We start from the raw sequence: 26,015 nt of genomic DNA on the forward strand, positions 1-26,015 counted from the left end.
AAAGCCAAAATGTAAATATAAATCTTGAATATGTATCTACTCTGTTTTGAAGGGTTATTGCTTCTGTTTTGTGGCCTGGTTTCTGAGCCTCTGCAAAAACCTCCTATCAGCTTGCCATGAATTAGGTCACTGCTTCATTGGCATCTTCCAAAATAGCTCTGAAATAAATAGCAACAGAAATATTTAAGGCAAGATAAACCACATTGGTGTTTATGGTTGAACATGAAATGGCTTGAACATGAAATTATTAGATTGAATTTGAATAAAAAGGCCTTATGAGACAGTTAAAACAGTTAATTATTAAAACAGTTAATGAGGCTAAAACCTCTATACTATTGTATACTACAATGTAGTTAGGATCAATTCTGTAAGAACTCAGTGGAATTGTCTTTGCTTTTTCCAACTTTGCTTCCAGAGTTACATTGGCACATAGAGACCACAGAGCAACAGTAGCTTTTCAAGTCTTTGCTAACTTGGTCAATTAACTAGTTAGATAAAATAACTCCTAGCTGTCCAAACCGAGTTTCAAGCTGGAAAGTTTCCAACAGTCCAATAGTAAATTTTCACTCATGTTAATAGACCAAGAATTGTTGCAGGACTGATTCTTGACAGTGGGCAAAATGAAGTATTTATGGTCTAGTGCTTTACCTTTTTTCTCCTGAAGCTCAGCACAAGTTAGAAGACATTTCCTCACACCTGGTTAGTGGGCAGAGTGCTGGTGACATGCCCCAGGTGTGTGGTGACTGCAGGTGCTGTGTGACACAGGTCTGGAGCCAGGCACAGGGGGTGCACAAACCACCTCTGGGAAGTTAATGGCTTCATCATTATCACATAGACAAAGAGCATGTCCATCCTCCTCAGCCTTGGTGCTGTGCCTGTTGCCTTTGATGCTTTTCCAGGGTTCAAGAAGCCATAGCTTTCATTTACTTTCCCATGTGTGTTATCACTACACTCACTGCACCTGCTGGTTGTTAGAAGGTGCCACTTGTTACCACTGCAGCACTTCTGCAGTTCTGGTCAGAGTCACCATGGTACCTTGTGAAAACAGATGCTTCTTTGTCACTGTCTAGGAAATAAATGCTTGTGTCTCTTTGTATTTTTCAGATAATCAACCCCAATTTCATCCAAGAAGGTGAGTTGAGGACAGCTGTTTGGCAGTTGTGATTTACTTGGTGCCACAGCATGCTCTGCACCTGGCAGCATTTGAGCTAAGGCAGCTGTGTGCTGCTCAGACCCCAGGCAAAGCAGAGCTGGGCTCAGCCAGCCTGGGGCCACAGGCCAGCCTGAACCCCCCAAACAGTAACATCCCCAAACGTGCCCTCTCAAACCTCATCCACCTGCCAGAGCTCAGGGCTGGGGATGGATGCTCCCCTCTACCTCCTTCTCTGAGCTGTAGAGAGCTGGCTTTTACTGGAGGGCAATTTCAAGGACACAATCCCAGGACTCCCAGCTGTTTGGGACCCAGATCCCATAGTTCATCCTATAATGTATTCTCTAGCCTTGTATGACTCTAGACAGCCTCACCTGAAGATTAAAAGTGGTGTTTGTGTGTCCCCATGTTTTTTTTTTACAGTGGCTCCAGAGTTTCTTGTGCCATTAGTGGACATCACCTGCCTGCTTGGGGACACAGTGATGCTGCAGTGCAAGGTCTGTGGGCGACCCAAACCAACTATAACCTGGAAGGGACCAGACCAAAACATTCTTGACAATGACAACAGCACAGCCACTTACACCATGTCATCCTGGTAAGGTCCTGCCTGTGGATCCCAACATAGCTGGTGCTGATGGTTGTGTTACCCTCCAATATGGCACCAGCCTGCCTACAAGACTCATTAGGATGCAGTTAATTAAGTGTGGCATGGCTTGTCAGCACATCAATGTGGCAAACATTGGCTGGAAAGGGTCAGGCTTTAGGGCTGGGGTGGCTGTATTTGTTTCCCAAGCTGGTCTAGGGTATATCCACAAAGTGCTGCTGGCAGATGTGGCCTTGCTCCCGTTGACTTCCTGAGCCAGTGGCAAGCCAGAAGCTGGAATGTTTACAAGCCATTAGTCTGGGTGGCATTGCCTCTGCTGGGGCTTCTCTGCTTCAGTTTGATGCCTTGATCTCCTGTGGGAGTCAAGCAGAGCAAGCCCTCACCAGCTTGCAATACTCCTGTCACTGGGCATTTTCTCATCTTATTGGCAGTGGTGGGGTTGCAGTTTTCCTGAGCCTTTCCTCAGCTGTTCCTAAAAAAGCCCAGATGTGCTCTGGGAAGGCTGCATCTGGCTTGGACAGAAAGATGCTTGTCATAATGTTCCTGGCTTGGCTAGCAGAGAGGAAAACTATCTTTACAAATGGGAAGATTCAGAAAGATCTGGAGTTGAATTCAGGTCAGGTAACAGCCTGCTGCTGGATGCTCATCTGCAGCTTATATAAGAAATTTGGGCCAAACTGCAGTGGAAATCTCCAGGAGGCAATCTTTCATTTCAACTTTTCAGCACTTCTGGCACAGGCTGAAATGAATCCAGGGAGTACAAAGTCACTGAAAGTGAAAAAAGAACAGTAAGAGAGAAGGGATTTTACATGTTCAATAAAAGAACCCCTTACATCTGATCAAGAGCTTCCTTCAGAGACCATTGGCTTGTGCAGCTGCCCCAGAGCATCCAAAATTGTCTTTAGCTATTGCTCAGTAGATCTCCTAGTGCCTTATCTTCAGCCTCTGTCTGGGCTTGGGATGGGGGGATATTTCCATACAGGGTTCTGGTTTTCATCACAGTCCTCTTCCTGTTGGCTCCCCGTGCACTATCAGCACTTGCATTGTCTTGTTACTCAAATAATCCTCCCAGTGAAGACACTGCCTGCCAAGCAGAGGCCCAGCGGATCAGTGGCTCTTACAAATCTTGCTGGCACGAGTGTGTGGGTTTCAGGGAGAGGGGATATTTCTGTCCTGTTTTAAACCAGCACTGTCAGACCAGCAGAAGCTGCAGAGTCCAGACAGTTATCCCAGCAATCATGTCTTTCTGCAGTACCCAACAGATTAAGCATTCAAGAGCTAGCCTAGTTTTGCCATCAAGGGAACTTATTGTTGGCTCTAAGCTGGGTCTCCAGTTACACAAGCAAAATCCTTTAATTCAGGCCAGCTCCCTCAAATTGCATATTGGAGACTGAAGTGTGCAAACAGCAGTGACTGTGAACAGACCTGCTGTAAATTCATAAGACTTCACAGAGCTGTTTATTTTCTCAGATTGGCCCAAAGACTGAGTGTGTCTCATGAACTCAGTGTTGTGCTCTTTATCCCTGGCTGCTATGAGATATTCAGTCTTCCAACTGGGGCCCTGGCAGCAGTGTCAGATCAATGGCACATGCTCCAGGGCTCTGAAGCTCCCTGGAAATGTCACCCTGTGCTGTGTCACTGCTTCCTGCATCTGTGGGAATCCCAGTGTGTCTGGTGTGTGTTGGACTTCACTGCAGAGGCACAGCAGCTCACCATCTCCCATGACAGGAAAGATCTTCATGGGTAAATCTTTCCAGATATACCAAGTCTAAGCATCCAGCTCTGGACAGGCAGTGTTTAACTCCTGGACTGCTTGCTGCTTCAGTGATCCTTCACATCTCTTCCTAGACCACAATAGACATGAGGATTTGCCTGGCAGGCAATTTGGACCAAAGGTTTGCTCAAAGGTTTCAAAAACAGCCAGACCCTGACATATGAAGGGGTTGTACTTGGGCATCAAATTGCTGGAGGGATGTTCCTTCAAATGAGTTAACAGGACTTGTGTGCATGTCTGTTTGCAGTGAGGCAGGGCAGGAACTGTATAAAAACCATTAGCAAGTGAAGCAGTGTTTTATAACTTGGGCTTCCTGCATCCACAGTGACTCAGGAGAGCTCACCTTGAAGATCTGCAACCTGATGCCTCAGGACAGCGGCATCTACACCTGTGTGGCCACCAATGAACATGGAACTGCATCAACCTCTGCAACCATCAAAGTCCAAGGTAGCACATCTGACCTTAACACATGGGATTTTCCTCTGTGTGGTCCCTTGGGGGCTGGCAGCACTCAGGAACAGCCATGCAGAGGCAGGCAGATGTGGAGCTGTGCCAGCTGTGAATTGACACGTTAAAGTCGTACCACCATTCCTCAGCCACAACTCCCACTGATGGCTGAAGGCTTTGCATACTCCTTGTGCTTGATTAAGTCATCTGACCATAAACATCACATTTGGGAAATGAAAATGCACTGGCAAGGGTTCAGCTCCTGCATCCTGCTCCTAGTGCTGCTTCCCAGGAGCTCAGCCAGGTCAGCCAGGGGAAGCTCAGCTCCCTTGGGCAGCTGAGTCCCTGGGGGAACGATGCCCCAACCGACTGCAGGAAGCTCTGGGCTTCAGAATCTGCCTGGAGTGGGAGGAACTGGGATCCAGTGACACCGATTTTCTGCCTCCCCTTCTCTTTAGGGTACAAAGGAGGTGAGAGTAAGATTTAGCCTGGGTGAAACTGTTCTTCAGGGATTCAACTTGGTGACATGTCTCCAAGCCTGAATTCTCAGCACTGTAATTAGTGACCCATCTAATTGGAATGAACAGGAAATGATGAGTTGATGCTCACTGCCTCCAGCTCTGAGAAGGGATTTGTTAGCACTAGAGATGAGGTGCCAGCTGTGTTGAAGGGGATGGTGCAGAGATGAATGTCTAACTGGAGAGTTACAGATGCAGCAATGTCACAAGCATTTAAAAGCTGATTTATTTGGTCTCACAAACCACCCTGGAGATCCAATTTCCCCAATTTATCCAAGCAAGTCACTTGGCTTGCTGCACTAACTACTCCTGTGCTGAAGGGAGCCCTAAGCAAAGCACAGAGGATTACTGGTTGTTTGTCAGTCTGGTCCCAAGCACACAAAGCACCCTACACACAGAAGAATTCTGAATGCCTTGCTTCTGTCATCTTTGGGCATTCCATGGTAGCTGACTCCTCACCTGCTGCTTAGTTAAGCCCCTCTACAAGGTGCTGCTCTCCTGTAGTGACCTGATGCACCTGATCCACCAGATCTTCAGAATAAAGCAGTAGCACTTACTGATGAGATGCTGGATTTGGTATTGTTTCCTCTTCCCAAGGTGTGCCAGCTGCCCCAAACCGCCCCATTGCTCAGGAGAGAAGCTGCACCTCTGTGATCCTGCGCTGGCTACCCCCTACCAGTACAGGCAATTGCACCATTTCAGGCTACACTGTGGAGTACAGAGAAGAAGGTAAGTGTGGGAGCTGGGCTTGCTGGCTGTGAGACTGAGAACAAGGTACGTTATCTTTATGACACAACAGGTCCCAAAAGCATTCTTGTCACCACTGGTGTGCCACTAATTGTAGCTTACAGATTTCAAAGTCTAAGGCAGAAAGAAGCCCTTCTATCATCCAGTCCAGCCTCTCATATATTACAGACCTTTCTTTTTATTTTGGTCCCTTACAACAAGTAAAGTGTGCTAAGGTAAAACATATCCATCACTAAGGCATCTTTTTATCATCTGCATTTTACCACCATCCTTTCTGGTGGGTGCTTCCCAGAAACACAAAACCAAATCAGCCTCATTATTTTTTTGATCTGGATAAAGTTGCAGATCCCTGCATACTTTTCAAGCTCAGCTCTGAAATCCATTTTTTCTTAAATCCAACCATCCATTTCCCCTGAAGAATTAGCTAGATATTAAATGCACTGTTTTCCCAATATGCACAGGCATATGCTCTTGAAAAGGGCATTTGAAATGATTCACATCCCTTTTTTACCATTCCTCCTGCAAAGGTGTGAGGGTCCCTGGCAGTAAACCTTGCCTTAGGCATATGGCCTCTGTTTTTCCCCCTTTATCCTTCAAAAAATCCTACCCCATTTTAGTAAGTGTGCAAACCTAATGCCTTCTCCTAGTGAAGATTTTATCTTGACCCTCACTGTGCCATCAGTGATTGGCATTTTTGTAAAAGAATAAAAATTCCTTTATTAAGAACAACCACCAAAATTAAAAAAAAAAAACAAAAAAAAAAACTGACCCTTGTAAAACCAGCCATGACTTTGTAAAACCTGGAAATTAGAATCTGTCCACAGGACACACAAAATAATTGGGTCATGTTAAATAACATAGGGGTAAAATGCCCTGAACTTACTAAAATAAGATAAAATGTTATGTATTCTTTAAGAAATCTCCATCTGTGACAGGGCTCTGTGTTCCAGGGGTCATTTTCTCTTCTCTGATCCTGTACAGATGAGTAAGTACTGGTCCTTTGGTTGTCACAGGTTAGGCAGTGGCTGGGTTTCACATGAGCAGAAACACATGACAGAGTCACACATTTCTTTGCTGCAGTTCTGCTCACCTGCAAGCTGCCTGTGTTAAGTGTCAGAAAGCTGGTTCTCCTCCTGCAGCTGCAGCTTTCACTGTAGCTGCCACATCTTCATCTGCAAAAGCATTTGGATTGCACTGATGCCCTGTCTCAGTTTTATCTCCCTTGCCCGTGGTTTTGGGGTTTCTTGCAGTATTTCTGCTACTGTTTCTTTCATAACAGAGCTGTCATCTAACCAGCCCTCCCCTTCTGTCTTATCACACTGCCCTGAGACATCACTTGTAGCTCACAGCCACAGCTACAGTGCTGGAGAGATCAGCTTGTCCCTGGGCTGAGCTTTTTCCATCATTATCCTGAGTCAACTGAGGGACGTTTCCTTCTTTTCTCATTTAGCCAGATGGGAAGGTGGCTGCAACACAAAATAGCTTCTTGTGATCCATTTCTGGTTTAACAGTCTGCTGTACCACCCTTAAAAAGCCTGTAGATTTTACCCTCCCAGGGTACTGCCTAAGCTGGGCAGAGGAAGCCTCAGCCCTGAGCTCCCACAGTGAGTGCTGCCCTCAGCTCCCCTTCTCTCCCTGTGTCCAACAGGCTCGCAGGTCTGGCAGCAGTCAGTAGCCTCAACTCTGGACACGTACCTGGTCATTGAGGACCTGTCCCCAGGCTGCCAGTACCAGTTCCGAGTGAGTGCCAGCAACCCCTGGGGGATCAGCCTGCCCAGCGAGCCCTCCGAGTTCGTGCGGCTCCCGGAGTACGGTGAGTGTGGCTGCAGGGGCTGAGGCACACGGGAACCCACCTGTGCTCTGGAGGGCTTGTTTGGATGGGTCCTGAAAAAGCAGGGATCCTGGACCAACTAGGGATGTAAGAAAAAGCCTGGGAGGTGCTCAGAGCTAGCTCTTGGCCCCAGAAAGGATTTTCATGTCCTTACCTCCGTCCAGGCTCAGAGCCTGCCTCTGCCACAGAGGCTATTGCAGATTCTAAACAGGTTCCTCCTTTCTATACCAAACTATTTCTTGTCTTTATCTCTGCCCAGTGGGCTGCATGTCCTGGCTGGTGTCTCTCATGCCTTTTCAGCAATGTTAGCAACAGCTGCAGCTTCTGGTGGGCAGCCCAGATGGGGGCTGCAATTCCACTTGCTATATATCTCCACTTGAGCAATGCAGCTGGAATGGGAATGCTGTGATGGAGGCAATTCCCAAGCACTCAGTGCTTCAGGAATTTGGGGCACAGCTCACTCTCAAGTGCTGTGAGCAGAGCCCACTTTTCCCCATGTTTTAGCAGCCCTGGTGTGAAGCTAGGTCTGTGACTGGCTTGGACAGCTGGTGCTGTAAGGAGCAAGAGCTCACAACATAGCTCTACCCCCTGTCTCTGTGACTCTTTTCAGCCCAAAACTGCAAGGACAGTTTTGTGCCCCCCTTATCCATACCTTCCCCTGGGGAGCTCTGGCATTTAGTGGTCCAGCACACTGGAAAGTAGGAAACTGGACTCCTAGTGATAATGTTTCCTGTGTTAATAATAAAGTCTCACATAATTTTCAAATATGCTGTTTATAGTCCACAGCAAACTGTTTTTATACCTTCTTCCATATTCTTTGTTCTCTCAAAGACTCTGCTGCTGATGGTGCCACTATTTCATGGAAGGAAAACTTTGACCTTGCCTATGCAGAGCTGCATGAGATTGGGAGGTAATACTAACCCTGCTTATCACTGCAATAAAACACTCAAACAGTGGCTTGAAGCTTTTTCCTTGGTGAGGAGTTTAGGTTACTTTTGTAGTTAGCTTGGAAACTGCTGCTCTTGTCAAAGAGCATTGCATATCAGATACTGATGAAAATACTGAATAAATTATGTTTTTCAAGATAAGTTCTGATTTGAGAATTGCAGATTGGCAAACTGGTGAGCAATTAGGCAGCCAACTCTCTGGCAGTTGGTATCTTCTCTGTCATCTCAGATTTGAGGTCCTGTTTTGAAGTCATGACAATTTACTGGTTCTGGATAAGCTTAACCCCAAAGACTGAGTTTGCCAAAACACTTGGGCATGTGACTGACTTATCTTTGCTGATTGGGAGGGTGAGTTGAACAGAGCCTAAATAGGAGCTGCACATGTTGTCAGGGCTTCGTGCTGTCCACAGATAACAGATAAGGGGCATGCAAATAATTCAGGTTAATGCAATTATTTCTTCAGCTCAGATGTCAGAGACAATTCTGGGGCTGAAAGGACAGGAGTCCCTCTGGTTCTGTAGAAAAATGGGATGTATTACTAAGAGCTCAAGTTCACCACATGGTTTCACTGGGTAGTTTTACTTTCAGGAATGGTACTATGGTCTGTAGGAGTTTCATAAATGCTTTCCTGATAGCTTTTTTCTTTATTTCTTACTGTGTTTCTGAAAAAATGAGACAAAATGGTAGGTTGGTGATTATTTAACATGGGTTTTCTTTTAGTTGTTTGAGAAGGTTTGGTCTCTTTAATAAAACAGCTGGAGAAGGGAGACCCACAGCTAAAATAAAAGGAGATAGAACCTGTAAAAGTGGCAGCAAATTGAACCCAGGGGAGGTTGTTAGAGGATATCAGTGTGGCTGCACAAAGCAAAGTGACACCGTTTGCTCTCAGTGTTTGCTAATCCCCAAAGAATCTCTACACCCAGGGTAAGAGACAGAGGGCCTTTGTTGGAAAAGGTTATGAACAACTTGTTAAATCTGATGCCTTGTGAAATATTAATGTGATGAATCAAAAAAAAACACTTCAAAAATCACTGTGTTATTGTGCTAAAAACTAGGCATGATTTATTCATGAAGCCACCTCAGTGTTTTGTTTTCTTTATAATTTCAGGGGTCGATTCTCCATAGTAAAGAAATGTGTCCACAAAGCCACCCGGAAAGATGTTGCTGTAAAATTCATTAGTAAAAAAATGAAAAAGAAAGAGCAGGCAGCACATGAAGCAGCTTTGTTACAACACTTACAGCATCCTCAGTACATCACTATCCACGATACCTACGAGTCTCCTACTTCTTACATCTTAGTTTTGGAACTGTAAGTACACAGAGCTTGGATTTAAGATTTGGATAGGAATCTTATTAAAGCCAAGCATAAAGATCACCCTGAGTTCAGCAGGAACGAGATTTTATGGATTCAGATGTCAAATGAAATAGCCATTTTCTGCAGAGCTTGCACTGCCTTTTCTTTACAGGAAGTAAGATTAAGAGGGACAAATAAAACTGCTTTCTACTTGGGTGAAGCTTGGGTAATTTGTGCCACTGAAAAGCATCAGACCTACTTGGGCAGTTTTGTCCACTTTTTACATTTGAGTAAAATTGTTTACTAGCTAGATCAAAGCCTTCATCATTCTAATGCTTTTTGGTGAAAAGACCTGTTTAGCAGCCGTGCTTGTCCCGTAAGAAGAAACAGCAACCAAACTCCAAAAGGCTTTGTTATGGTATATCCATATCCATATCCATCTGGGCTATTTCATTGTTTGTTTGTACATATAAATAAACTAGGTGAAAAACTTTTATTGGGTTAGTTTTCCCACAGAAAATATTACCAGCTGAAAATATCAGTGATTTTTTTCTGCAATTATGTAACCAGCTCTATAAATAAATAGATGGATCCAAATAATTAAGAAGTTCTGCTTCCAAAGGGACTGTCTCTGTCTATTGAATCTATCCTTAAGCAAATGAGTTTACTTTAAGACTGTTGCTAAATTTGTCAAGGACTGGAGATAACAATTGAGGATTAATCATTCTACCACTTCATGGCCTGCAGTATCTTGAGATATCATTAAATACTCATCAGATCTTGCATTTTATTTTCCTCCCTTTTTTAGGTCACAAAATTTTGTGCTGCAATTTTGTTTTCAGATATTAACTGTTCCTAGAGGTGCCATGTGATGTTTCATGCACAGGGTTTGGTTTGTTTGCAGGATGGATGACGGCCGTCTCTTAGATTATCTGATGAACCACGATGAGCTTATGGAGGAGAAGGTGGCCTTCTATATAAGAGACACAATGGAAGCCTTGCAGTACCTCCACAACTGCAGAGTGGCTCACTTGGACATAAAGGTAGGAACAAATGAGAATGATGCTGTTCTTCTGAGAATGAGAATGATGTGTCCTGGAACAGAGAGTTCCCAGCTGTACAGACAGGGAGGAGGCGCAGCCCATACCCCACGGAGATGATCACTAAATGGACAAGCTGCTGATCAGAGAAAGGAGTTACTGACCTGCAGCACCAGGTCTCTGCCTTCAGACAAGAAATGCACCTTTTCCTTTGATTCACTGGTTTGTCCCCAAGAGCTTTCTGGACTTAATTAATGATGGGGAAGGAGGATGTCAGAGAGACAAGAGTGAGATGTCACTAGCACCTGTCTGAAGGGAAACTATGGATAATTCTATGGAGTATGGTTTGGGCTCACACTGTGCCAACTCAGCCACCAACCTTCCAGGGCAGAGCTGGCTTGTGCCAGGCTGGCAGGGGCAAAGGAAAAGGAAAGCAGCACACTACACTGTGCTGGACAGCCTGAGAGGGGAACTGGGTGGGAAATACACCAGGGAATGGTTCAGAGGAGGAACAAAGGACAGGTTGCACTGTGGAGAAGAAATTGGGGTATTCTCTAACGTCACACTCAGACCAGTACAGCTTGTACTTTTGTGAGCACACATGGCAGGAGGCACTGTACTATCCTGGATTTAGCATTGTACTCCTGTCCTCCCCAGCATCCCAGTTACCTTGGATGACAGAGAATTAGCCATTGAAATTGTGATCAAGTGTTTCAAGTTTTGTGATCTGCAACGTTGATTCTGGTTGCCAGGGATAACAGATAATCTATAACACTTTGTAGACTTAAATGACAATTAAAAATGGGGAATGAGAAATGAATTTAACTTTCTTATCTAGTGGACAATCCAGCTTCAGGGAGATTTATTCTCATCTCTCTAAGCCCCAGGCATGTCAGATGAAACGACACATTCATTCTTCTGCTGCCTCCACCCCTACAAAAAAATTCCATTTGTACAGGACCTTATATGAGAATTAGACACAAAAGGCTAAATCATCTTGGTCTCTTTCTATGCAATTATTTGTATTTTTTGCTCTATTTATATGACCTGTCAAAAAGTAGGTTTTACTGAGGTAAGAAACTGCAATGATCATAAACAAAGAAACAAGGTAGAAAGCTAATTTTCTGTGACCTCTCTGCAGTTCCCCTGAATGAGGGATGCTAAATAAAGCACCTTCTGTTGCTAAGTTGGAAGCAGGAGATGCACTGGTAGTGACAGCAGACCTGTCCATGGATTAGTATTGTCCCAGGATCCTGCTCAAGGATGTGTTGATTTTGTCAATAGAGAATGCACAAGAGAAGAGCAAGTGAAGAGACTGAACAGCCATGAAGATAACTTTGCTTTTTATATCTATATATGTATGCCACGAGGCAGCAGTAAAATATGCATGAGGATAAGGGAGAGAAAAAAACATCTAGAAGGGTGCAAGAAGTAAATTCAGCAATCATCTCAGAGCCAACAAAGGAAGGATAAGATAACCCAAGTTAAGTCCCCAGAAGAGTGTGTATAGGCAATGCTCAGTATCTCTCACTGAGAGATCTTAAATACTGAGAGCTGCTAAAACAGAGAAAACTAATTGGGATTAAATAATTTTACTCTGTCTTGGAAAGCATGACTGTGTCCTGGTGTTTTTAGGGGAACACTGGCAGCTCCATGTCAATTGACAGCAACAGTAAATGGCACACACCAGTCCCTCCCAGAGTAGTTGGTGCAAAATTGAACGCTTACTTCATGAGGAACATTTCTGCTGCAAATTATGCACACTTACTTAGCCAGCTGTCAGCTGAACAAATGGAATCTAAATAAACTGATCAGATATATATATCTTATTAAAATTTAAAAATCTGTCAGTGCTCTTAATCTGTAGAGATTCGTTTGGAGAAATAAACTGTAAGTATTTGGGACAAAGTGCAAAATCCCAGTGTCTTGCCCTCGTGCAAAGGAGGATCTTGTCATTGTGACTGCAGCATTGATGTGAATTTAGAGCAAACAGCAGCTGAGCTGGTTCCTTATCATTCACTCTCCTGATCTCTCCCTTGCACAGCTGATTAAATGCAAGTTTTGATTAGCTGTTAAGCCTACATCCTACATGAATCATACACATTTTATTTGCCAAAATATAGTTATGATTAAGTTTATTTCATTGTCTTTTCAACAGCCAGAAAATCTGCTCATAGATTTGAGAATCCCAGTGCCTCGTGTCAAGATCATTGATTTGGAAGATGCAGTTCAGATCACAGGTCATTACCATGTCCACCACCTCCTTGGAAACCCGGAGTTCGCAGCCCCTGAAGTTATCCAAGGCCTTCCTGTCTCCCTGAGCACGGATATCTGGAGCATTGGGGTCCTCACCTACGTCATGTTAAGCGGTGTCTCTCCGTTCCTGGATGAAAGCAAAGAGGAGACTTGCATCAATGTGTGTAGAGTGGATTTCAGCTTCCCACACGAATACTTCTCCGACGTGAGCCACGCCGCCAGGGATTTCATCAACGTTATCCTCCAGGAAGACTTCAGGAGAAGGCCAACAGCAGCCACTTGTTTACAGCATCCGTGGCTGCAGCCGCACAATGGCAGCTATTCCAAGATCCCACTGGACACCTCCCGCTTGGCGTCCTTCATCGAGCGCCGCAGGCACCAGTACGACGTGCTCCCGGTGCCCAGTGTCAAGAGCTTCCTGCTGAGCAGGATGAGCCCGGGCACGTAGTGCCTCCATCCATGGCATCCTCCGCTGCTGCTCCTGAGCCCGTGCCGGGAGCGCCGCCGGGAGCGCGCGGATCCGTCTGTACATATCCTGTGTTCGGCGTTTGCATTTCACCAACTGCAGGGTGGGAATCACTGCAGACGTGGCAATGGGACCCAGGCAAAGGGGGTGACAGCAGCAGGAAGCAAACACCAACTGGGAATGAGAGCCAAAATTGCAGTTGCCTTAATCTTTGTGAGGCAGCCTTATAAGAAATCCTCTTGATCTTGCTGAACTGAATTCAAAATGTACAAAAGACTAGAAGTAGGATAGTGGGGGAGAGTGAGACCAGGCTGACCTTAGCACGTACTGTAGAACTGGACTGGTCAGTTTTTGCTGAAATCATTGCAAGCCTGCTCCAGGTTATCAGTCAGATTTCTCATGCCCCATCTGCCCAGGTCTGCCATGATCTCAGTGGGGACTTTGCCTGCATAGGACATGCAGGATCAGGCTCCAGTCACTGCTGGATCAGCTCCCATGGTGGCGTGGCTTAGGGAACACTCGTGTTGCGTGGCAGTGCTCAGACCAAAATCCTCCATGAAGCCCCTCCTTGGGCTTTCTGCTGTGTTAAGTCAACGTGCAGCAGCTTTCAGAGCTACGATTAAGGCAATGAATTCACTGGAGCATACAGCTGGTTCTGATTAAGCACAATGGGACTACGGTGGGTTTTTTAAAAGCATTTTATACACATTGTACAGAAATCTTTTGCAAAACCTGTGCATTGAGAAAAGGCAGAGTCCAATTTTTGCAGTATCTGTAAACTAGATGACGATGGTGATGAAGACAATTTTTTCTATCACAGGTTTTCAGTATACATATATTGTATCATAGATATAAATATATATAAATATAAAGGATCCTGCTCCATTTCTAGCTTCAGAATTGCTTGGCCCAAAGTCCATCTAAGCCTTTCAGAGTGCAGTAGGAGTGGTGAGTTCATTCTTGTGCTTACATCTTGAAAATCGTTTTCAGTGTTTAAAGCATGTCATTTGTTTCATTTCCAAACTTGTAAATATCTCTCAGCCACCATTAGCACCTCATAACCAAAGCATTCATGAGGATATTTTTATGTCCAAAGCCTAATTTGTAATAAAAAAATAATATTCACAATTAAAACATTTCTCTCTTGCAAGCCAAGTTGCAACATCATCATATTGATGTTACAGTGACGGAGCCAGCCTTAAGTATAACCAACATAGGGAGTCTGCAGTGACAAATCAGCAATTTGTAGGTTGGCCAAATCTTCCTTTCTAGAAATGGGACTGGAAGGGGAAACCATCTGGGGCTTCCCCATCCTACTGCCACACCACGAAGCTCTACAGCCTTGTGGGGTTATAATCAAAGAGATTTTTTCCCCTGGCATGTGGGGACTTTGTCTTGGTGCTGAGTAGCATTTGTGTATCTGTAATGGGAAATGGCAGTTGTTACCAAAGGTTTTCCTAAGGAAAAGGGCTTGATCTGACCACGTGTGCTCATACAGACTCTCTGGCAAGGGAGAGAGTCAAATCTCATTTACCATCTGAGTAACTGCACTGTGAGACTGCAGGAGCAAGTGCTGTCACTGCCAGTGGGGGGTGGAGATACCCTGTAAGTACTGTTAAATTCTCAGGGCTCTGATAGCCCTTTTTTGATCCACCTCCAACCTCCCTTTCACAGCAGGGAGGAGACCTGGCCCTTCTCTTTGTGCTCGCTCTATCACCACACCAGAGTGGTCAGTATTTTGTTAGTGGAGAAGAGGCCCAGCAAAAACCCTCAGTGCTCAACACTGAGTGTGTGCAACAAAGAAAAGCCCTTGAGATGGGGAAGCCACGGGCAGAAGGGTGAGCCCAGGCACCTCAGCAGGGTCAGCAGCAGTTCTGTGAGAGATCTAACACAGGGAGGGAGTGTGGAAAGGTTTGAAAGAGACAAGTGTTCACAGAAGGTTAAGCTTTTTGAAAATCATCTAGAACCTATCTCAGTTCCTCTCTAGAGCAGCAGCTGATTTTCTAAGCAATCCAGCAGCACCTCTTTGATAAAGACCAGACTCTCATCCTGAGCAACAGTGCAAAGTATGCAATTTCTTACCAACTGAATACAGACAGCAGTCAAGGGGGGGTGTCTAATTACCACCAGCCTCAGGTACTTTCTCACTACAGGACTGTCTGTAATTCTTCCTATTTGTCAAAGCTGGCTCTTTGTGCTGTGATTGTGCTGCCCTTAAAAAAATGTTTGTGGAAGTGCGGTCTGTAAAACCCACAGTTTTTATTAGGCCCATGGGTACAGTTTGAACCACAGGCTTTCTGCTTGGCATTAATACAAACAAATTCTCGTGTATCACATGAAATTTGGAGTTATTTAACATTTTGTTTTCCTACATCCTGCATTCATATGTCAAACTACAACAGCAGACCCTTTGAATGCACAGGGGGAAAAAGCTGGACTGTTTAAGGTAATATTTAAGCCTCTCATTGCTATCAAGTAACAGAAAAGAAAACCCAAAGGGCTGAAAGAGAGACGATATATGATTAGGTACTGGTGCTCAAATTCAAAAAAGACTCCTTGTTGAGAGAGCTGGAGGTGCTGAATTCAGAAGATGTTGAATGTTCTGGGGTTACTTTCTTTTGTGGTTTTGCTTTTTCCATATTCATGTTAGAAAACCTCTTCCTGGACACCATTCTTCTTACAGCCCATTCAGGAATACTTGAACCAGTTAAAACTTCCATAAAACATTTGTGATTACCAACCATTCTTGCTTTTGCCTGAATAATACCAAGCTGACATGTAATATTGCCATTTGATAAATGCAGAGAAGTATCCTGACTTTGCTCTTTCAAAGTCTTTTTCAGCCAACCTGTGGTGCCTCTGCAGATGCAACAGGTCCTGTAACTCTTGTTGAAAACTATAACTGCATTGTAAAGAGATTACAGAAGCTGAGTAAGTAGGCCTGGAGTGCCCCTGCTGAGTGAGAAGCCCCACAGCCAACCCCCTGTGTAGCATTCTCCACTGACTGGATTTTTTTAGTGCATGAAATACTGTCTGTAACAAACACAGTTTCTCAGTGAAGCTCAGAGAATATCTGACCCCAAGGGGAAGATTTCCACCTGCAGCTGTGTACCACTCAGGGTGCTCCCAAGATGGCTTGAAAGTGTGGTGGTAGCTGCACCCTTTTGCTTCTCCAGCAGCTTCCAGCTATCCAGGATGACCAGCAGGAATCCTGACAGCAGTGCACCACAAGCTCTGTGTGGAGTGGCACTGTGCACACAGCCACTGCCATCAGACATCTCCACAGTGCTCTTACCCTGCTCTGACATCAAAGTGTGGCTCACAGTGTCCTCAGGTGCTGGGTGACCGGAGGGCAACAGCAATGGTGCTGGTGACACAGAGCCCAGAGGACGTGGTGACATGGGGGGCTCCTTATTTAAGATGGCTTCATTTAATGAATGTGCAATGAGCAATTAACTCACCTCTCTCTCTGCTCACTTGGAGCAGCCAGGCCAGGGCAGGAATTCTGCTGGCTGGTGTAAAGTGCCAGCCCCCATCAGGTGTGGCTGCCCTGGGGGAGGCCCCACACACCCCCAGGATGCCAAGCCCCCCGTGCATGGCACTACTGGGGGGACACACAGCCAGCCCATGGCCGAAGACTTCAGTATTTTAAAGCAATCCAGGGTTTAAAATTTATAATATGTCTCTCTCTTCTCAGTGATGCCAACAAGTTTCATTTAGTCTTACTGCCCTTTCTTTTTAAAAGACTATGGATTGGGTTTTTTCAGTAGCATGTATCTTTTTACTTCTAAGCTAATGCTGAGACAAAGTCTGTGCCCTCAACTGCCCCTGAGGCTGTGGCTTCAGTGGAGGCCATTGGCATTTCTGACAATGCCATTAGGCCTGTGCTACAGATACTGTGCATAAAGGCTGAATGCAGAACCACACATTATAACCTGACTATATATAACCCTATTTGAATCCCCTTGCCATGAGGGGACTGTGTCAAGTAACCTAGGATAATATAAACTTCAGAGACAGATGTAAAGGCTTCTCTGTGCACATAAAGGTCTAGCAGAAAATTTACATGCACATAAAGGTCTAGCAGAAAATTTACATGCACAGGGGCTCACCACCTTTTTTTGTTCTTGTTCCTTTCCCAGCAGAGGTGGATTCTTTTCTAACACAGGGCTTGGGTTTATTTTTGAGGTCATTCACTCATGTCCCATCAGAAAATGGTGCTTTCCCAAGGAAACAAAGTCAAATCCCATTGTACTAGGCTGACTGCACACTGCCATCAAGTGATGTACTCTCGTTCTGGGATCTGTATAGTGCTGAGTGTTTCCATAGCGTCAGGATGCTGAATGTTTGCTGTAACTGTAGTCTTTATTATGGAGCTAGTGAAAAACCAACATCTTCTCTACTCAAGCCATATTTCACCTTCATGTCCAACTTCTGATGCTGGTGCTTTTACTTCTCTTTCTACCAAACTGTTCAACACTGCTCTGCCACTAGGGTCAATTTGCTGATAACTTTTGGACAGCAAATGCAATAGCAAGTGCAAAAAAAAGATCAATCTCAGACTTAGTCACCAAGATAAGAGCAAACAGTTGGAACGTATTGATGCTTTTCAATCCTAGCAACAATCCACTGAAGGAGGAAAAAAGAAACAGTATTGCTAACAGCTCAGCATTTTCAAGGTGCAAAGTAATTCCACAGCCTTAATTATTTCAGTGTATTGCTGGTCTGCCTTAAATGTATCTTCAGTTTTATTGCAGAATTCATTTTGTATGCACACAGTGTTGGTTTGTAAAGGCAGGTTTGTAAATATTTCCTTTGTAAGTCTAACCACTCGTGTACTGTTGTGAGGTGACTACTTGCTGTCCCATGTTGTTGTTACTATTCTGCAGTATATATGATCATCTACAGATGTAGCTTCAACCTGTACATCTCCTGTCCTTGCATTCCCATAAATAGAGTATACTCAAGACTCCATTTCTGGGCTTTTTTGATTAAATAAAATTATTCAGAGAAGACCGGGTCAGTCTTATTTCACACATGTGGCAACTTTCTGAGTGAGGCCTTGCAGACTCGGGGCAGGCTGAGGGCTTTATTCAGCCCATGTTTTCGGGGGCATCTCTCAGGGACCCAGCCCGCGGGATTGCCACCCTGGCTGCATCCACCGAGCGGCCTTTGGGAACCACCCGGGGAGCCGGCACGGCGAGAAACCCTCGGGTCACACCAAACCCTCTGCACCGGCGGCTTCTGCTTCCCGGAGAATGGGGTGACGAGAGAACGGGGAATCGTGGAGGGGACCGCGGGCCTCAGGGAGCAGGGCCGGGATGGCGCAGGGGCTGCCGCCTCAGGGAGGGGATGCGGGACGGGCACAGGAACCCCGGGATGGCGCAGCTGGGGCTGCCGCCTCAGGGAGGGGATGCGGGACGGGCACAGGGACCCCGGGATGGCGCCTCAGGGAGGGGATGCGGGACGGGCACAAGGACCCCGGGATGGCGCAGGGGCTGCCGCCTCAGGGAGGGGATGCGGGACGGGCACAGGGACCCCGGGATGGCGCTGCTGGGGTTCCCGCCGCAGGGAGGGGACGCGGGACGGGCACACCGACCGCCTCCCGTGTGTCACACGTGTGCCCGCCCCGCGCCCCTCCCGCTCCGCATCATCTCCGTGCGCCGGGCCCGACGATGGCGGCGGGGCCCGCGGGGGCCGTGGCGGCGGCGCTGAGTGGGGCGGGCGCGCTGCGCTTCGGGCACTTCGTGCTGAAGAGCGGCCGCTCCTCGCCCGTGTACATCGACCTGCGCGGCCTCGTGTCCCACCCGCGGCTCCTCCGGCAGGTGCGGCCCGGGGAGCCCCGGACCCGCCCGGGCCCCGCGTGTGCTCGGGGGGGCGGCTCCCTCACGGCCCGGGGGCAGCGGGGACGGCGGCGCTGCCGCGGCTCCCGCAGGGTCGGCTCTCGGGTCGTGTCAGCAGAGGGGTGTTCACTGATTTAGTCACGTTCGCTCCGGCCTGGCTCTTAAAAAGCGTTTGGTTTTCCTTTCCAGGTTGCAGGACTTCTTTTCCAGGCAGCCCAGGATGCGGGGCTGCAGTACGACTGTGTGTGCGGCGTTCCGTACACGGCGCTGCCGCTCGCCACCATCATCTGCTCGGAAAATCAAGTGCCCATGCTCATACGGAGGAAGGAGGGAAAAGACTACGGTAAAGCCTTCAAATCAAGAGTTTGCAATTTACCTTATTTGGGAAATGACTTAATATAATTTGTGGTTCTTTTGTAAGGCACAACATCTCCCTTCCAGTTTAAGGTTACCATTGCAATCTACGAAGCCCTTTCCGCGCTAAAGCAAACCTCCTACAGCGTTCCTGCCTGATCAGCCTCTCCCAGCTGGTTGCTCTTTAGCCTGCAGCTTTAGTCCTGCTGTAGGAGATTTGGAGACTCTTGAAGGGTGTTTTCTGATTCTTTGGTTTTGTTTGTAGAGTTTGTTTCTTTTCTTTAGCAATGTCCTTTTTTTTTTCCATTGTTACCCTTGCTATGGTTCTGGGTTAGTGGCCTCATCCAGAAATGAGGATTTATAACTCAGATTCTCCAGCATGCTGAGACAAGAGCCACATTTCGCTCTCAAACAGAGCATTTTGCATATTGACACCAAAAGGAACCTTTCTAGTCTCTTCTTCATTTATCTCTCAAACCCCTTTTTCTTTCCTTATGCTGTGGTCCTGTAATCAGTGAGCCAGGTGAGCAGCAGATCCTTCTTTCCTCAACCATTTCTTTGATTGTGACAAAGGATGTGGGAGAGCAGACTGAAGCATTAACCTGCCATATAACTGGATTTCTACACATCCTCTTCCAACAGTGTGTAATTAGATAGTGCACTTGTCAAAACTAAAAGCTGCTCCTGTGTCAGGCAGTGGGACAGCCGTGGAAGCATTTGCTGTTCCTTCTTGTGAAGCACAAGCCAGTTGTGACAGCGATTAACTGCTCCTGGGAAAGCCAGGCATCCCTTTGTCGCTGCCCCCAGGAGGCCTTTCATGGATGTGTGCCTGTTGTTAGTTAGGACAAAGGCACTTGAGGCTTTACCGCTTCTAATGGTTCTAACAGGCATATCAAACAGTGCTGCCTGTGGAAAACAGGGGACATGCTGAAGAGTGCCAATAACTTGGCTGTCTTAAAGATGTTTTAAATAACAAGAGAATAATTTTGTAAGTCTGAGCATTCAAGTCATGACAGTACTAAACTTCTGAAGTCATCTTATTGAAACATTTGAATTTGTGCTGTTAACAGTGTATCAGTTTTGTTATGGAATATAACTTCTGGAAACATAAAACTAGTATTTTATCAGCTTGGAGAAGTAACAGTCTTTATGAACTGAATTACAGATCAGTGAGTGAGCTGTGGTAAGGACTGTGATAAGTTTTGATTCTGTTAAGTTTTTTTTGGGTCGTCTGACCTTTCTTAATTTGGTGGAGTGTTTGCTTTTTATTTTTCAGGTACTAAGCGGATGGTAGAAGGCACCATTAATCCAGGAGAGACATGCCTGATCATTGAGGATGTGGTAACAAGTGGATCCAGTGTACTGGAAACTGCAGAAGCTCTTCAGAAAGAAGGATTAAAAGTCACAGATGCCATAGTGCTGTTGGACAGGGAGCAGGGTGGGAAGGCCAGGCTAGAGGAACACGGAATTCGCCTGCACTCTGTGTGCACCTTGTCTGGGGTGCTGGAGATTCTCCAGCAGCAGGGAGAAGTGGCTGCTGAGGTGGTTGAAAAGGTGAAGAAATTCATAGAGGGAAATGTGTTTGAGGCAGTGGCTCAGAATGGTGCTGCTCCTGTGAAGAGGCTCTGCAAGGAGCTGAGCTTCAGCGCTCGTGCCCAGCTGCCAGGGGTGCATCCTATTGCAGCCAGGCTTCTCAGGCTCATGGAAAAGAAGCAAACAAACTTGTGCCTTTCTGCTGATGTCACCAGCCCCAAGGAGCTGCTGCAGCTAGCTGCCACCCTGGGCCCCAGCATCTGCATCCTGAAGACTCATGTAGACATCCTGAATGATTTCACCCAGGAGGTAGTAAAGGAGTTGAGAACGCTCGCAGATCAACATGAATTCTTGATTTTTGAAGACAGGAAATTTGCAGATATTGGAAACACAGTGAAACACCAATATGAAGGTGATTATAATCAAGCTGGATTTACTATAACTTTGCTTCTGGTGTGTGTGACTGCAGTACTGGCACAGGTTGCCAGGAGAGAGTGTGGAATCTCCAGCCTTTGGAAATACTCAAGGGGATAAGACCCTGAGCAATCTGACCTAGCATTGAAGTTAACCCTGCTGAGAGGGCATGACCTCCTCAGGTCCCTTCCAACCTCAACTTTTTTATGAATCTGTGGCTGTGCTCAGTAAGTACTTCTGAGTTGTGTGCCATGAGAAACCGCTGCCTGCTGTTACTGTACTGCTTGTGTGCCCAGCATGGCTTTCTTTTGATACTCCATCTGCAGCTGTAGAACTGCTGCTCTCTTTTCCTGATCCTTATGCCCCATGTGGTCTGCATGCTATCAGGGAAGAAAAGCACCTGTGACAGCAGATTTCTGGGCTACCATAAATGTCTCAGTAAATATTAAAGGTGAGACACTACCAAGTGTTTGTGAAAGGTAAACTGAGATTACGCTTGGTGGTTAGGCAGCTGTCAGAACTGTCCGATGAGACTGAACTTGTAACACTCAAGCTTCAGCAGTACAACTGTCTTTTAAATATGTCAGTGATAAGGTGTGCAGCTGTTTCTGTCTAACTTGTCTCCCTGTTTACCTCATTTCTGACGACTCTTTGCCTGCCTTCCTGCCCTGTTCTCAGGTGGCGTGTTCAGGATCGCCTCCTGGGCAGACATCGTCAATGCCCACGCGGTTCCAGGCGCTGGAGTTGTGAAAGGCCTGAAGGAAGTGGGTCTCCCTCTCCAGCGTGGCTGTCTCCTGGTGGCAGAGATGAGCTCCCAGGGGTCCCTTGCAACGGGTGAATACACAAAAGCTGCAGTAAGTGGGCAGTCTTGTGTTGGGTTAAAAGCTTTTAAAGTGTCACAGGGAGGTTTTATGTGTTTCTAATATTTGCACTTCCAAAAGTCCCTCCAGCTCTAACTATTACAGGTGTTTGTTTTTTCCTTGGAGACTCAGGAACATGACTGTGTGGTGTTTAAAGGTTGCAGCTGTAGGCCAGTGATGTGAGGTGGTCAGAGTTCACGCTGGGAATTCTTGTACATATTGCATTTTCTATTAGCACTCTCCCCTTAGTTTTTTCATTTCTTTCTTTAAGTAGTGCATTTCTAATTAGTTTGAATCCATTTGCAGTATTATTTATAACATAGAAAGAAACATAATATTCACTTTTCTGCCAGAGGGGAGGAGTGGCTTTACATTGGAAAAGCAAGAGGTGTTTCATACCCCTGCTTCACACAGCTTAAAGTGTCAGAGGGTGGATGAGAAACAGATTGTAAGGCCAGCTGAGTTTTAAGTATATAATTTTTAATTATTCACTGATCTTTTTCAGGTACAGATGGCTGAAGACAACTCAGATTTTGTTTTTGGATTCATATGTGGATCTAGAGTTAGTAATAAACCAGAATTTCTTCACTTAACCCCAGGAGTGCAGCTGCAAACCGGAGGTAACTTTTTCTGAAATATTTTTAGATTATTATTTTTATTTCTGAAATATCACTTCTGTTTGTAAGTAGAGAAGTGATCTAGTCTCCAGTGAAAACATAGCTTCTGAAGAGGTTTTGGATGCTGGTTCTCAGCTGGGAGGAGAAGAGTCTGTTTCCCACTAAGGGCTGTCTCCCATATTTCTGGATATGCTGATCCCTTGCTTGGGAGCTCTGGAAGGCAGTGAGCAGGCTACACAACCTTTTTTCCTGTTTTGGGGTCTGTGCATACGATAAAGCACATTCCTGAAAACATGTAAAATGTCTTCAGATAGGTGTTAGGTCAGATGTAAAAATATTCAGTAGTAGTAAAAAAAATATAACAAATAGAGAAGTCTAGCTGAAACACTTGGTATTGATATAGATGCAGTATCAGTGAATGGAAAGTCTTGTACTGACTGAAGAGGTTATCTTTGAAGCAGATAGGAGAGATATGTTTCTCTGAAGTAGTTAATTTTTATGAGACTAAACTGAAATCACAAGTTTTTACATTCATGCTTGGGGGATTTACCTGCTCTTAAAGCATCCTGATGGGTGCTTCTTTGAGTAACTGTTCCATCTATAATAATTGGTAAAACATGGGAAAGGAGGGTGCTGGCTGTCAAATTTGCTCTGTGTTTTTTGGTTGGCCATGCAATTTCTAGTTCTGTTTGTGGATTGTTAGGATGAGAGCTGGGATGGGGGACCTGTTTTGTGTTCCAGCACCTCCCTGAAGGTTTTTAGTACATACAGTTTTGTACAAACAAAAAGAAATGGTGTCTGTATTTCAGGTGATAACCTTGGACAGAAGTACCGGAGCCCCAAGGAGGTTATTGGTGAAAAAGGCTCAGATATCATTGTTGTGGGACGGGGCATCCTGGCAGCCCCAGACCGTGTCCAAGAAGCAGAGAAGTACAGGAGGGCAGCCTGGGAGAGCTACATGAGCAGGCTTGGTGCTCCTGCAGAGGATTGAAAAACACACACTGTCCTAGCCAGTGAGCAAAGCTGATGGAGCTGCAGCCCTCATCAGGGGTCCAGTGGACACTTCAGCCTGTAGAAAACTGCCCTTTTGGAGAAAAATCTATTACAAAGTTGTTTTAATTGTACACACAGAGGTCACATTGTACTTGGCATTGTTGTTTTTTGATATTTGAATGTAAGAACCCAGAACTTCATGCCAAATTTTTAGCCTTAGTGGGATCTCTTGTTTGAAAAACATAGCACAAAACACTCCAAGGGTATTTTTTTGGCTGTTGTTGCCTTCGTCTCTTTTCCCCACCTCAACTTCTTTCTGGCTGTGGAAATGGTATTTTGTTATGTTCTTAATAAACTGCATCTGCACATTTGATGTGCTGCCCCACCTTCACTGTTTTATTCAGCTCTCCTGTTTCCAAGGAGCAAGTGCAGGTTTTAATGCCACACTGAAATTGAATTATGTGGTGTTTAATAAATACTTTTTTGCTACCATTTTCATTTTCACTGGCTCTATATGTCTTTGTTCAGTGGCAGAAGTATAATAAAAAGTCATCCTGGTTTGTGTTTGTGTTTCTGACTGCAGGAGTTGCTCATGATTCTGTTTACAGAATTTGTCAGAGCAGTTAGTTGTGTGCTTAATTACACTGCAGCTGTTGATTAAATGAAATAAAAATATACTTTACTAGACTTCTTGTGACAATAGGTGGAATACTTTCAGGCTTTACTTTCCACTTTACATGGTAAATAAGAAGAAATAGAACTACCTTGCATGATTAGTTTTGATTAAAGTGTATCTAGCATGTATGTGGTGCAAATAGCAATGAAAATTTTCTTGAGCAAGAAGTCAGAAACCAGTGGTGATGCAGTTCTGGACTGTTGCTGTTTCAGACCACACAGAAAGCTGGGTCCTTTTGTTAATACACTTGCATCTAGACTGGGAACAACTGTATTTAGTGAGGTTTTTTCCATTAGTGCTGGGCTCTTCACTAGGTCTTTGAAAACAGGAGATTGGAGGAGGCTTTTTTGGATTGGTTTAATTTATGCAGGATGTCTAAGACCGAGGGACACAGGTAGGGATCTGAGAGCTTTGCTTTATGCCTCCTGTTTTAGTGACTAAGGGCTCTTTCATGATTCAGCTGCTTGTGGGGCTTAAGATGTTGTGGAGGGAATGTTAGAACGTTGTGTGTGTTATTTTCCTTGGGGCCACCAGTTGCTTCTGCAGGATTAAGTATCATAATTCACACCTGGAGAATTCCAGCCTGTGGAAGATGGAACTTGTTGATTATGAGGTATCTGATTCAGACACCCTGCAGCAGTCAGTGGGATGGGATATTTCACATCAACTTCTAAGAAGTTCCAGTCCTTCAAAACGAACAGAACATTTTGTTTGCTGTCTCTGTATCTCATAGCCTTGAGGCCTGTAGCAGAGCAAGACTTTCTCACTTAAACCTTTTTGCAGAAAATGACCTTTTCCACCAGAGGGAGCTGAAACTCTATTTTTGGGGAGCGTTGACGCTGCCGTTTTTACCGCTTCCAATAATTTCCAACTCTAGATAATCCTCAGAATGAAAATCTCTCTGGTTTTTAACAAGTTACACCCTTGCTGTTGGGTGTATTTAAAACATTTAAATGCCGTTCGAACATTTGAAGCAGTATTCTAAAGCTCATGTAAAACAATGGTTTACCAGAAAGCTGCCTCAGGCTGAAGCTCAGCACAGTGTGTTGTTGTGGGCTCACTGTTACAGCACAAGCAGAATTTCATGAGTTCAGTATTTTCCACTAACCCTGCTGAATCGTGTTTAAGCATGTGGCTGACAGCCGTGGAGCTAAATCCCTGAGCAGGCTCTTTGGAGAGCGAGTTTATCAGGCCTCTTGCTTAAAAAATAGCAACTGGATTTGGAAAGATGAATGTGATCTCATATCCAGTCACTTTTAGAGGGTACGTGCAACTCACTTTCTTTGCAAAGTGAGTTCTGAGGAACAGATCAATTGGGAAACTTCATTTCACAGTCCTCCTTTGTGCCCTCCAGAAAGAGCTGTGTTCTGGCACTTCGTGTGACACCACTGCTGCAAACATTTCAATTAGTAAAACAAAAACGTGTTACCTCCTATATGCATTCTTCTGTCAGAATGATTATAGTAAACAAGTGTGTGCACTTCCTTTGAGGCACCTGAAAGTGATTAAAAATCCATTTCAAATTAAGAACAAATGTTAATTTCCTTGCTTGCTCCTGCTGCTTGCATTCATCACACAGTCCCTGCTGTTGGTCCCAACTGTTCCTAACATGGGAACTAGGTCACAATTTACAAAACTCATTTGCATCATA

The 26,015-nt window shown here is 45.3% G+C and overlaps 2 protein-coding genes across 12 annotated transcripts in view; both read left to right on the top strand.

The window, feature by feature from the left end:
- Positions 1–18,087, top strand: part of KALRN (kalirin RhoGEF kinase) — a 465,290-nt gene extending 447,203 nt beyond the window's left edge. For 8 of the 11 annotated variants that reach the window (XM_071435302.1, XM_071435301.1, XM_071435303.1 and 5 more), the window contains 10 exons: positions 1,105–1,132; positions 1,574–1,745; positions 3,854–3,975; positions 5,091–5,222; positions 6,889–7,053; positions 7,903–7,981; positions 9,127–9,327; positions 10,217–10,355; positions 12,511–17,122; positions 17,153–18,087. In XM_071435302.1, the coding sequence (XP_071291403.1) occupies positions 1,105–1,132; positions 1,574–1,745; positions 3,854–3,975; positions 5,091–5,222; positions 6,889–7,053; positions 7,903–7,981; positions 9,127–9,327; positions 10,217–10,355; positions 12,511–13,056 (1,584 nt within the window). In that variant the 3' untranslated portion in view covers positions 13,057–17,122; positions 17,153–18,087. Of the gene's footprint in view, positions 1–1,104; positions 1,133–1,573; positions 1,746–3,853; positions 3,976–5,090; positions 5,223–6,888; positions 7,054–7,902; positions 7,982–9,126; positions 9,328–10,216; positions 10,356–12,510; positions 17,123–17,152 lie in introns of those variants that run through there. The other 3 variants (XM_071435308.1, XM_071435307.1, XM_071435309.1) reach the window with 3 other exon arrangements.
- A 617-nt stretch (positions 18,088–18,704) lies between these two features.
- On the top strand, positions 18,705–24,246 carry UMPS (uridine monophosphate synthetase). Its single transcript, XM_071435314.1, has 6 exons — positions 18,705–18,899; positions 19,107–19,260; positions 20,548–21,216; positions 21,897–22,072; positions 22,584–22,698; positions 23,505–24,246. The coding sequence occupies exons 1-6, from the start codon at positions 18,750–18,752 to the stop codon at positions 23,684–23,686; spliced, it is 1,446 nt and encodes a 481-aa protein (XP_071291415.1). The 5' UTR covers positions 18,705–18,749; the 3' UTR covers positions 23,687–24,246.
- Positions 24,247–26,015: the final 1,769 nt, after the last annotated feature.

This window comes from Agelaius tricolor, unplaced genomic scaffold, assembly GCF_023055355.1.
Source record: "Agelaius tricolor isolate 1412-34295 unplaced genomic scaffold, bAgeTri1.0.p SCAF_10, whole genome shotgun sequence".
Classification (NCBI taxonomy): domain Eukaryota; kingdom Metazoa; phylum Chordata; class Aves; order Passeriformes; family Icteridae; genus Agelaius; species Agelaius tricolor.